At 32.1% G+C, this 13395-nt stretch overlaps 1 protein-coding gene across 11 annotated transcripts; it reads right to left on the reverse strand.

Moving 5' to 3' along the window:
• Positions 1-1106: 1106 nt before the first annotated feature.
• On the reverse strand, positions 1107-5955 carry LOC108985070 (zinc finger CCCH domain-containing protein 18-like). Of its 11 annotated transcripts, none has more exons than XM_035687236.1 (8): positions 5782-5955; positions 3746-4665; positions 3482-3649; positions 3198-3377; positions 2750-2829; positions 2343-2510; positions 2089-2206; positions 1107-1672 (listed from the first exon to the last, which is right to left on the reverse strand). In XM_035687236.1, exons 2-8 carry the CDS (start codon positions 4651-4653, stop codon positions 1600-1602), a joined length of 1695 nt encoding a protein of 564 aa, XP_035543129.1. In that variant the 5' UTR covers positions 4654-4665; positions 5782-5955; the 3' UTR covers positions 1107-1599. The 11 variants fall into 11 exon arrangements, with proteins under 11 accessions (XP_035543129.1, XP_035543131.1, XP_035543133.1 ...); XM_035687238.1 differs by having other exon boundaries at positions 1107-1669; positions 2750-2826; positions 5782-5947; XM_035687240.1 differs by having other exon boundaries at positions 2750-2826; positions 5782-5947.
• Positions 5956-13395: the final 7440 nt, after the last annotated feature.

Here is a 13395-nt window from a genome sequence, read left to right on the forward strand (position 1 = left end):
AATCCCTTTCCTGGTTGCTTTGTCCTTTTGATGTTTATGAGAGGAAAATACATAATCTGCAAACCGCTAGCACAAAGAAGAGGTTTGGTATATTTGGAACACTGCAAAGTCACTATCTTTCCAGCAAAAGCAAAAGCATTTAGAGATGCATGTGCTAGTGCAACTCAAGGAGCTAATAATAAAGTCTTCGTGTTGAAGTTGATTGCAGTTTGGTTGCCTAGTCTCTCTCTCACACACCTGCTCTCTCAACAAAACCCATTAATTTTTCCGAAACTTGCGGGCATTTTTTTGCTCTGTGTTGCCGAAAAGCAAGCCAACCAATAAGGTCCAGCTTGGCAGAAGAATTATATCATGCCAAGGGACCCATCAATGGGTGGTGTCATTTTCAAAACAATTATTATATAGAAAGAGATCATGAATGAGACGTAGCTGAACAATGCAATTCCTTTATTATTATTATTATTATTATTTTAAATATAGGTACTTGCAAATTACTCCAACTCTTTCCATCTTTATCTTCCTTAAACTTGTTTTGTCATGTCAATTATTTTGTCGCTCGAGTAATACATTACCCTCTCATCTTATTTTGTTTATATTAAATAAAATATAATATATTTATATTTATTAAATAATAAAAAATTATTATATAATAAATAATCATTTAATGATAATAAATATGTTACATCATATTTAATAAAATAAAAATAAAATAATAGTATAATATATAAAAATTTTCATATATATATATATATAATCAGTCTTTATGCCTTCTTTGTACAGATGATTGAGTCAACTCCAGCTAGGCATATTGGCTCTTATGAATTAAAATATTAGGTTCAGATTTAATAAGGTGGAATATCTAATTGTAATTTCAAATTCTGGATAATAATGAGCTGCAACCCACCATTGTTGTGCAAGTTTTCTTAGTGGTTGGTGTTCATGGGCAGATCCTTGTCCAGTGCCTCTGTCCACAAACCAAACCGCATGATGCTCTACCACTCAAAATCAAATGGTTTGGAGAAGAAAAATAAAGGGAAAACAAGGCGATGATACAAAAAGTAAAACCAAATCGACCAAACATGAAACCCAAAAGAGATTTGGAGATGGAAGATTGTAATTCTTTCGGATATCAGCAAAGAGATGCAATAAAGTAGCAAAAACACTAAATAAAGGGGTATAAGCTGCTGCTAAACGTTTTTGTTGAAGATATTTCATAAACTGCTGAGTGTCGTAGAGAATCTAGAACACTTCAAACATTGCATACCTTTTGGTTCCTATCTTCCACTAAAGACTAATAATTACATCCTCTGCTAAATATTCAAATCTCTTGCCTTCTTTCTGTGATTGAGATTAAGAAACTGTAGAACCTTTTAACATATACTTCTTCTATGTATCATATTCTTCTTCTTTTCTAGTTCCTTCAACCCAATGTAAGGGGGAGGATATTCTTCCGCTGTTTCTTTGTTAGCCAGTATATACTTGCAGGGAACTTTTGATTGATTGACGAACACGTCGTGAAATGAGAAAAGGGTGTATAATAACCAGCAATGTTGCCTTTAAACCAGAACTCTATCTCTATAATCTTCTGTGTTGCTGAATCTATATGACCGTAGAAATGCTGCTAGCTATTGGAGATGCGAATGGGCTCTCGGGGAGATTAATAGACTGACTGCTGGAGAAAAGAAAACATAATAAAATTCAATCAGAAAAGCAATGAATTCATAACAGCAGCAATGCTTAGCTGATGTATGTTACATGCATGCATGCATGCATATGTACACAGATAATGGTGTGAGTCTACTACAAAAGGGCCTTTAAAAGTGAATCAGAGCTGACTGCCACTTAAGATTTTGAAACAAAAAAGGCCAAACAGCTTAAGAGTCGGAGAGGAGATGCAGCAGCAGCAATCATCAACAAGGATTGATTTATTAGAAGAGAACTTCATGATAACTCTAATATTTAAACACTAAGATCTGTTTCAAGATAAAAAAAGATTGAAGGGGTAATCATCGTCGAGGGGGGACAACAGAAATGACAGCAAGACTTAACTTACAGCACAAACAAAGGAGTCTCTACCTTAATTCATACCTCTCCTGGTCAGTGTGGGTGTCTGTATGCCTGGGTTTACCATCATCGCTAGCAGAGCCATTACTCAGAACATCCAACAGATAATTGAATCTCTCTGCAGATGGGAGATTTAATGGATCTGCATGAGCAATGACTTGAATTAAAATAAGAACAAGAAATGCCTCAAGGGAGAAAGTTATAGAAAGAATAACAGGCAAACAAATTATAAAAAACCAAAACACTCGGTGGAGAAGCAAATGGAAAAAACAACACACCACCCGAAACTTTTAACCCATCCATGTAGCCAAAGTAGGGCTGACTAATTGTAGATTTCCGTGCCAACTGCAGCTCTGCAAGACGCATCCTCTCAAGTTCAAGGGCCTGCTCTTGCTCTTCCATAAGCTGCCTCCTCAGTAACCTGGAGGTTTCACATCCTCTTGGCACTAAAAATGAATCGCAAATTAGACAGCATAAAACTGTATAGCCATAATTAATTTTTTATACCAAAGTGAGCAACTGAATGGAAAGCATTGGCGACCAAGCAAAATTATATAGAGTAAGCACTACCGATAAAAAAAAAAAATCACACCTTCAAGCTGTATGTAGGTACATGTGGATTGTTGAATATCACAAACCAGACATTTCAGAAAAGTATTAGCATATTAAAACAGATCCTACTCACTTGCATGAAGCTCAGATTCCATGTCAACATAGTGGGGAGAAAAGCACAATTGAGGCTCAATTCTCTCTGGGAATCTCCTGCTGGAAAATAAAAATTCACATGGAATACTGAATGAGTGAGAGACAGGAGTCACAACATTGAAACTGCAGATGATAAAGTCCTCTGTCAATGGGAAAAAAAAGGGTCTATAAAGGCATATGGTTTCACCAATACATGATGTCATGAATACAAGCAATTTTGAACATATACAGTGAATTAATGCTGGCCAACTTTTGAAAACTGTAAGAAATATAAGCTGTAAAGACCTGTCTTAGCAAGATTTCTAACAAAGATTCTAAGAACAATTTACAGCCCTGAAAAATTCTCTTAGATCTATCAACTTATCAAACTCTTTAATCTAAAGCAGGTTATTGACAGTGTACACAACAAGAACAGAAAACAAATTTACCTGTCATTAAGTTTTGATTTTTCCCTGTAAGGTTTCACAAGAACACGGGCCCCACAAACAAAATGTGGATTTCCTTTTGCCAAAATAATTTTAACCGTGTCTGCGCTAATAAATGTTACAAACCCAAACATCCGTTTCTGTTGGCAGGGAATCCGCACATCTTCAACTGGACCAAAGGTACTACAAACAAAACCCAACACAATAAAAGAACCTTTCGACACTACAAAATCACTTACAAAGAAGCCTGCAACTCCCACCTAAGAAGAGTTCCAACATAGAATTACCTAAAGTAGGTGGAGACATCCTCTTCTGTAAAAGTGCTTTCAGCTGGAAAAGTTAGATATATCTGTCGTGAACCACTGACAATTGGACCAGGGTCACTTTTCTCATTTCGATTTTCCATGTATTTTGGAGCATCTTCTGCCAAAATTACTGCATGCTGCCCATGAGGCCTGCAAAACATAAAGTGCACCGGTTAAATATTCGTAGGTAAGAGATTGTTTATTCCAGTTGAGCAACCGATTGAAGGCCTAAAATTTGCATTGCACCTGTCAATCAACCGAATGCTATTTTTCAAACGAGCAAGAAGCTTTGTCAGACTATAACCAGCTTTACCATGTCTCTGGCTCTCAGTGAGGTACCCTTCTGCCTGAAGAACTTTTCCAAATTTCTCATAATATATCATAGGCAGTGAAGCAATCGAAACAGGATTCCCTCTTCTTGATTTTAGAATCTCAACTATTTCCAATTCTAGCTTCTCAAGTGACCTAGGTGAGATAAACTGATCCTCATTGACAGCATCATTTCCATACATCTGAGATAAGCTTTCAGGTATGACTTGTCCATGGAAATACCTACAGCTACTTCCATGCTTGCAAAACCCCTTGTTAAAATAGTGACAAGTCTTAACCGGAACTTCAGGCAGGCTTGAAAATCTTCTACTTGCTCTGACACTTGAGTTCCCCATTGCAGCATCGGGGTAGAAGTAATCGTTCGAAAATCCTGAAAGTCCACAATTTGCAGGATCTATTGGATCCTCTAAACCCAAAAAATGAGTCTGGTTTTGGAATTCAGCAGTAGAATCTGAGCAACCTTGTAGAATGAAATCAGTACCATACTTGCTAGTTAGCTGAGGATCCCAACGAGGAGATGAAGCACCAAATTCTGTTGGTGATGAATAAGGCCTAGATGAGACATGTGAGAAAGGACTGAAAACTGGGCTCTTGAGTGGTGAGATTGGAGATGGTGTTGACTTAGTGGCCAACTGATATAGTTCGGCTTTGGCTTTGTAAATCATTTCATGAATCAAGTTGTCCGGACCCAGAGCCAATCTAACCATTTCATGATCCCCACGGTCTTGTAAAAGAAGATACCCAATAATCTTTGTAGCATTTTCTGGTTCTAGTTTCTTGATTTTGTTGAACACTATTCTTGTATACTCTGAAAAATCCATCATCTATCTACCGAGCTGCAAACGGACCAAAAACAAAAAAAGTTTAACATATAAAATAACTACTTTCCAAAAGGAATTCAGAAAACAGAAAAACATAAACAAAAGAATAATTATCTCCTATTATAGTCTTTCAAATCACCAGAAGCAGAGCACTACAAATGGCAAAATATTTACCAGAAAAATGTCAATAAGTCGCGAAAAGGATTCAAGAGAGATACTTCAAAACGCATAGAATCTTAATCCTTTCCGAAGAAAAAGTTGCAGATCTAGAATACAATTTACAAAATGCCTATAAATAGAATCAGCAAAAACACAACATCATTTCCTGTCAGAAGCTTCAAGAATAGAGACCCTATTCCACGAATCTGATATATGTGAGACACACTGACACAGAAACAAATCTCTGCAAAGTCTACTCCTTTTACCCGTCATTCTTGTTTACGCAAAACCATAAATGGAAATCCATTAAAGAATTGAGGACAGACTGCAGCGCCCCAGAAAGAGCAACACTATATAATTTTTTCTCAAATCTGGTAAAGGAAATATGGAAAGAACATTTGGCCATTGAAACCACATGTTCAAAACACTATTCTTTCCAAAGAATCAAACACGATACCTTAAATCACCAACACAACAAAATACTTTCCCTCTTGAAAAGAAAAATCAATCCAGATTTAGAGAAAGAAAACACTAAACTAAAATACAAATCTTTTTTCAAAGAACGACATAGTACCACTACCATCATTGTATTTTATCGACGAACTCCAATGATACAACTTTTATTACAAAACAAAACAAATTTAAACTTTTCTAAGAGTTAGAAATTGCTCCAAACTCGAAACTTTTTTCTCCGTTTTTCGGAAACCCGAAACTAATAATCATCGGGACGATAAAGTAGGGGAAAAAAACTACAGTTTTTTCAGTCATTTGGTTCGAAACCCATAACCAACAACAACATATATCGAACGCAAAGGGAGAAAACAAACATATATCAAGCAAATCTTAACCAAGAACCTGCAAAATGTCAACTCTCATTCAAGTAAACTCATCATGAACAGAAAATGACACTGCACAATTAAGACTGACTAAGAAATAGGAACACACACCACAGATGCAACACACCCACCAAACCTATGTAGTCTTGTACAGTGCAAACAGCAGTCAGAACTCAAACAACCAACAGAGAGGCCCTTCTTCAAACAACATGTTTAAGTTGTAACTCTCTCTCTCTCTCCTCTCTGACTCTCTCTCTCTACACACTCTCAAGCCTTCATTATCCAGGAAAAAAAAAAGGACATCATGTTTATCTCAAAAAAGCAAACTGACAGAAACGATGCATTTAAAGAGCACAACAAAATTTTAAATAAATAAAAAATCACATTTTCCTTTTCTTTTCTTTTCTTTTTTTCGCGGAAAGTAATCAAACTCTCAAAAGAAAAGGTAAATTTAAATAGTTTTTGACAAGAACTTAATAAACACTGCTACGGGGAAAAAAAAAAAAAAAACTTACCGCGAAACTAACAGGGCCACTGGAGATTTTGATTTGAAATCTTGTTTTAACTTTTCAAAACTACGTTCAGATTATATAATTCCATATAATTAAGGCTATATTTTTTGCTGAATTTTCGAAAGTGATCACAACTGCATGGAGTCATGGACTACGTGAATGACATTAATAGCCTTTCTGGAAGTGAAGCTAATTTTAATTTTTCTTTTTCTTTTTCTTTTTCCTTTTGTTTTAATAGAAAATATATATATTAAGGAATAAAAAAATGATAATTCGGAAATTCCAATGTGCTAAATTCAGAACTTCCACCACACATGTCGGCAAAATGTATCTCGAGTGGCACAAACGTGGATTTTCTTTTGTCTTTCAAGGAGTGGTCCTCCTCGGATCTCAACCGTTGGATCTTTCTCGAGATTTACTAACCTCTTATCTCACGCTTGGTGGGATGGGGACCATGTAGAGCACGTAAACCTTAGCACTTCACAAAACTTTATATAATAATAATTATAATTATAATTTTTTATTGTTTTATTTTTTTTTAGTAAGTCCAAAACTCGAATACTACAAGCTCGAACGTGCAACTTTGTTTATATTTTTCTCTCCATGGGAGAAAGACAAGAAGATAATACTATTTTGATAAATAAAAGATGCATTAATCATCATTATATGACAAAACTCTCTCTATTTTTTTATGCTTGCTTATGGGACCCAACTCACTCATTTAATATACACATATAAATGTGGGACCCCAACGCTTTTTTTTTATTTATTTATTTTATAATATGGTCATATCTTGCTCATATCATAATGTTTTGGCAATCTTAAGATCACGTAGATTTACATAATGGCTCATAACTTAGTCAAATACATGATAGTAATTTGATAATTTGTTTTTTAGAAGAATAATTATTTAGAAAAATTAAAAAAAAAAAGTGATAATTTCGTGGGGGATTTATTGGTAATTAGAAATGATTATGGAAGTAGTTCGAGTAAATTGGGTAAGAAAGAATATAGGGGAGTGACCGGTTCAACCGGCTGGATTGGTGAAGTTTATCGGTCAACAACGGGAAAAGATCTTTTCCGAGAGATATTGATGGGTAAAATTAGCTCATGAAAAACACATGGGTAAATAGTAAATTACGGTTTTAACTTAGCTGATATGTGAGGAGATAGAATCGGGCTTTCTGTTTGCTTTCTTAATTATTTTATTCTCTCAAATATAAAAATAATAATAATAACTTTATTTTTTATGAAATTATATACGCACAATCTTCTACAATTAAAATGTATGTTTTTAATTAAGATAATCTTCATGTTTTTCATTTTAAATAGAAGTACCTTATATGCTAATCTATAGTCATGCAGCACAGAAATCTCCATAATTAAGAGTTTGATAGCCTGATGGCATATGATCCGAATTTTTAAATAGAAAATCTCTACTTATTTACTTATTTTTCATTCGTCGATAGGAAAATTCTACTTATTACTTGACTATAAACATTCCCGTCTATTTCGACTTAAGAATAAATTTTTTTTTAAAACAAAATAGTTACAATAATTTTGTCAACGCTATGTTATAAGCAACCAGATCATCCATATAATATAACCAATTAATAATAGAAGATTTACTTCAAATTTTAATATCTAGAAAGTTGGTTGGACTTATTTTTTACCAATGAAATATAAAGAAAATTGTTTGGGGGCTTTTAGGGATTTTTAAAAAAAATATATTTATTTTTTCTATTTTGGTAATCAGTAGTACTCGTGTCCCATAGAAAGAGACAGCAGACAACTTGATAAGCGTCGACATTTGCATGCAAGTTGGCCTTACTTGGCCTTTCTATTGTCCTTTAACAAGCGATGTCATGCCGTAGATTGTGAAATTATAAATAGCGGTGCCACACATTAATATTTATTTATTTTATATATATATATATATATTTTTTTTGCTAACATATACTCATCCAATAATGAATTATTGAAACTTCTTTCGTAAAAAAATAAAAAGAAAAAAATCCTACATGGTTGTCTGTCTCTGTTTTTTTTTTTTTTTTCCTATTTATTAGTTTCCTATTAATTAGTAAATAAGTCATTTTCATTTGTTAAGATAGAATTCTCCTTATCATCATCAATATATTATACAATAGTGATGGAGTGGTAGCAAAGAAGTGTTGAAGCGTTAACGGATCATGTTCGTATCGTGTTGTGTTAAAATATGTATATTATACTATATGAGTCAACTTGAACACTACTCTTTAAGCTTATCGTGTCAAAATTTCAAACACTAATACGACTCATTAACATAACGGGTCGTGTCAATTCGTTATTAAATATTACAAAATAGGTTAACACAACATGACTTAATCCGTTTCAATCCGTTTATAAAAATGAGTTGAACATACTCGAAATTAACCTGTTTGACATTATTAAGTTTAGCATAATTTTATATAAATATTAAAATCACAATATTTTAAAAATATAAGTCTAAAATTATAATCTAAATAATAAAAATATCGAAATTAAAATCTCAACAATTTTACTTTTAGATATAAGGGTATAATTGTAATTTTAAGTTTCTTAATGAGTTGACTCATTAAGCAATTGTGTATTAATGGATTAATCCGTTTTGACCCGAACCCGTTAAGATTAAATCCAAACCCGTTATTATCATGTCGTGTTCGTATTGGGTTAACAGGTCATGTCACATATTGCCACCTCACTGTCAATATTATATATTTACGAGAAATGCTACATAGAAGTCTTATACTACACATTTATAATTAATCAATATGTGATTTGTCTGTTTTATTTTTATATTTAAATACATGTATATTTAAATATTAAGATAGAGGAATAAAAATGAGAAATATACGAAAGTTTATGACGTAAAACTTACATATAATTACTTAATTATGTGGAAGCCACTCGTGACTAACAATTCATTGGCACACGCGCGCAGTCGGTTTTTCAATACTGATGAAGATAGCAATGGTTCAAACTTCAAACACGAAAACCCCACAAATAATTTACCTAGTTGGCATGCATGCATGCATGGATGGCTCAAAATCCTAAGTTTTAACCGTTTTAATGTGCAGTAAAACGTTAATTACTATTAATTGGTGACCAAAAGATTACAGTACTAGTAAATGTCTTTTTTATTTTATTTTTATTTTTTTTAAAAAAAGTAGTATTTCCTTGGAAAGAAAAGTCGAGCAATTACCTCCAAATTAGGTTAGACTTTTTATCCACATGTAATTATATATATAGAGTTTTTTTTTTATGCCTGATGATCACATGATCATCATGATCAATTCTGCCTAATCATTGTTAGCAGCTCTCCGGGTGACATATATATATATATGGTGGGTGCATGACATTGCAAATCAATTCCGCACAAGAAAAAGGAGCTCATTATTATTTTTTATTATTATTATTATGGTGTAGTTATTATGCCGTCTCATGTTGACCGTTGGACATACCGTTTAGTATAAATTTTTTTTTTTATATTTTTTTAATATATTTAAATATTTAAAAAAATACACCAATTAGTTTAAAAAAAAAAAAAGACGACGTCAAATAGAGTGGACAAATTAAAGAGGCAAAGAAGTGTTTCTCTTATTATTATTATTTATCAGCCGGCCAATTAAACACAATATCTACATGTATATATCATGGGTGGCATCCAATGCTGAGAGATTGACGCCACAATATCTACATGTATATATCATGGGTGGCATCCATTACTCACTGATCCACATGAGTTCACCTTTCATGTCGATGATCTCGACCTGATGGCGATCGATGACATGTACGTACACTTCTTAAATATCAATTTTTTAACACCAAAAGCTTAACATGCATGGCGATCAATTTAAGTCAACACCTCTCATTAGATAGGTAAAGCCTTTCTTTCACCACTCACCTTAGCTATTTAATTAGCAACAATATTTTTTAACTTCAAACATTATAATTTTCAATGTAAATATTGGAAGACTAAAAAAATTAGAGAAATGTTAGCTACAACTATAAATATATTTTATAAGAATAAATCGATATGTGATATAGATTTATAATCTAACTGATTATCACATAATCAAATCACATCAATTTATAATTTTATTTTTATAAAATTTTTAAAGCATTTCTTATTAATTTAGAGGAGGTGGTTTCACCATTGATACCAAGAAGCAAGCTTTTTTTTTTTACCAGTTACTGAGTTTCAACTGCAGTCATGATTTGGAGAGTATTTAGGTTGCGTTTGAATGTTGAAGTGAGTTGAGTTGAGATAATAAAATATTGTTAGAATATTATTTATTATTATTATTATTATTTTAGGATTTGAAAAAGTTGAATTGTTTATTATATTTTATGTTAAGATTTGAAAAAATTATAATGATGAGTTGAGATGAGTTGAGATTCCAAACAAAGCCTAAAGACAGAGGAAGCAAGACAATACAAGTATGAGTTGATGGTGAGCTGAGCGGAGCTGGTCCAAGCAGTCTGTCTGGGACAGCACGTACGAGAGACAGACAAGCAACCTTAATTTGTAAAAGCTATATACATACATAACATCCAACATATATATATATATATATATAAATATATAATCTAACTCAATTATTTCCGTACTTTCCTCTTCTACCCCCGCGTGCAATTAATTTGATGGTTTTTTTTGGTAGGTGTGATTAAAGCACGTAAATGACCCGCCAACAAAATTTGATAGGTTGATAATATCTGCGTACAAGGCCATTAAGGGAGGATTTAGGATTATTATCCTTTAAAGATTTTTATTTTCACTTTAGACATATTTGATTTTGAGAAATTTTATTTGTAATCTTTACTTAGAGATTATATATACAGATCCTTTATTAAATAAAAAAAATATCATTTTAAAAAGGATATTTTTATAATTTTAAAAAAATTTAAAAATAAAATTACTTAAACTTATATTATAGTTTTCAAATAAAGACTGTATGTAGTATTGTTCTTTAATTTTACATAACAGAAATCTTGAATTTAAAATTTGACTTTATAATTCATGTCATTTAATCAAATACTCATATATTGACCTTATTTATTAGGAGAGAGTTGGGTGGTAGAAAATGTTAGGATATAAAATAAAGAATAAATCTTCACAACTTCCTCACATTTTATACTCTACATTTTTTTTAATTTTTATTATTTTTTTCTTTTATCAAATATTTATTATATGAATAATGAATAAAAAATTTGAAATAATTTTAAAAAATATTAAAAAAATTTTAAAAATTTTAAAAAAAATATGAAATATGGAGTGTGGTAGAAGTTGTGTAGTAAAACTCTAAAATAAATAAATAAAAATATAACATATTTTTATTATATTTTGTTGAAGATTTACACGTCGATTGAGATGGTAAGAGGTGAGTAGGTACCGTGGGCCGCCTAAACTGTCGAGTTCATGTATTTGACACTTCGGATATTTCACACGTCCAATGAAAATTGTTGATTAAAATTATCGTATAATCGTATTCAATGTTTTTTTCTCTTTAAATCTAGTTTATTTCGGATGTTAACTACTTTATGTCACGTTGATGAGGAAAATCTGAAACTGTTATTTGATTTGATAGTATTAATTAAGAAACTTTATCGCGTCAACAAAATAAAATAAGATATACTTATAATTTAACCTACTTGCTGATATGTTAATTACTGAAAATTTTAAATTTTAAATTTTAAATTCAAATTAAGAAAAAAAACACCGATAAAATAGATTTGTCACTTAATACGTATAATATTGTGCATAAAATTATACGGATGTCTAACACTACTCATAGGATAATAATGATGACACGATTTTTAATATTTGTCATCAAACAAATATAAGAACAGATATAAATGTAAATGAAAAATATTAAATGTATTTAAGAAAAACTTAAAAATAAACTTATTATTCTTTATATGTCAATTATTGATAGATTGAAAATCATGAAATTCAAAAATCAAAATTTGAATTTAAAAAAAAAAATTAATAAAATAAATCTTATAAATAAAAATATAAATAAAACTATAAATAAATATAGCACCATTCAATACAAATATATATAGAAATTATAACGAGTTATAATGGTAACAGCATTTAAATAATTGAAGATTAGGCAAGGCCCAAGATTCCAACACCATTGTTTCTGACTGATCGATCATACATAAAGTATGGACTTAGCCCAACCTTTCAACTTTTCTCCATATCGATCGTAAAGCCCAAGTCTACCCACAAAGTTTCCAGCTCTACCATGTGATTAAGATGCTAGTCCTTGCATGCAAGCTGACTCTCGAGGAACTCAGTGATAATGTTGCAGATCGAAGCTCTTATTAAATTCTCTGAAGATCCATAATGTCGTGAGATCGAAGATCCGAAGCGAATGATACTTCTTCTTTCCAAACTATGCAGAATAGACTAACTCGGATTCATGCTTCTTTCTGATCATGAACACATGGTTAGATCATTCAGATGGATGAGCATTTAAGCAGCTAACTTGGGACCCTGATCTTGTGATCTTAAACTGTTCAGAGGGTACCCTAGCTCCTTTAATCTCAACTTTTTGGAATTTCAAAGATTGGGAAGATGTTATTTTAATTATTTATATTATATATATCTCTAACACATTGCACATTCGAACTGCATGAGGGTAATAATATTTGCTGCTTTGATGGTTCAAAACCTTGGATGTAGGCATATAAGAACTTGATGTTTACATCATGATGTGCAACTTTTTAAGCATGAATGCTGCATGATGAAATAGATTGTTTTCTGGATCAGCTGCTCCATAAATGAAATGACTCTAAATTGGAATGAGTTGCTTGAAATACGCACTACTGCTGCTGGCTACTGTAATTTCTACGGGGCCTGCAGATCACCAATATATAACTTCATCTACATGATTTTGAGTTCTCAGCTAGCTAGGTTACCAATTATGATACAATTAGCAATTAAAAAAACTAAATTGGGAAGAAGATGATGGTGTGAACAAGATGGCCGGAACCCTGCATAGACGGCTATAATTGTGGGTCAAGCAGGACAATCCAGTGATCAAGAGGAGGAACACCGCAAATTCAAAGATACACACTAGAGTCAGTACCACAGCATATACAAAATGATTTATTCAACGTTGATTTTTGTCTTTGCTTATTCTTTAATAATGCATTGGGGCAGACCTTGCAAGTTTTTGTACCATTTTATAAATATATATATATACACACAC

This window comes from Juglans regia, chromosome 2, assembly GCF_001411555.2.
Source record: "Juglans regia cultivar Chandler chromosome 2, Walnut 2.0, whole genome shotgun sequence".
NCBI classification, from domain to species: domain Eukaryota; kingdom Viridiplantae; phylum Streptophyta; class Magnoliopsida; order Fagales; family Juglandaceae; genus Juglans; species Juglans regia.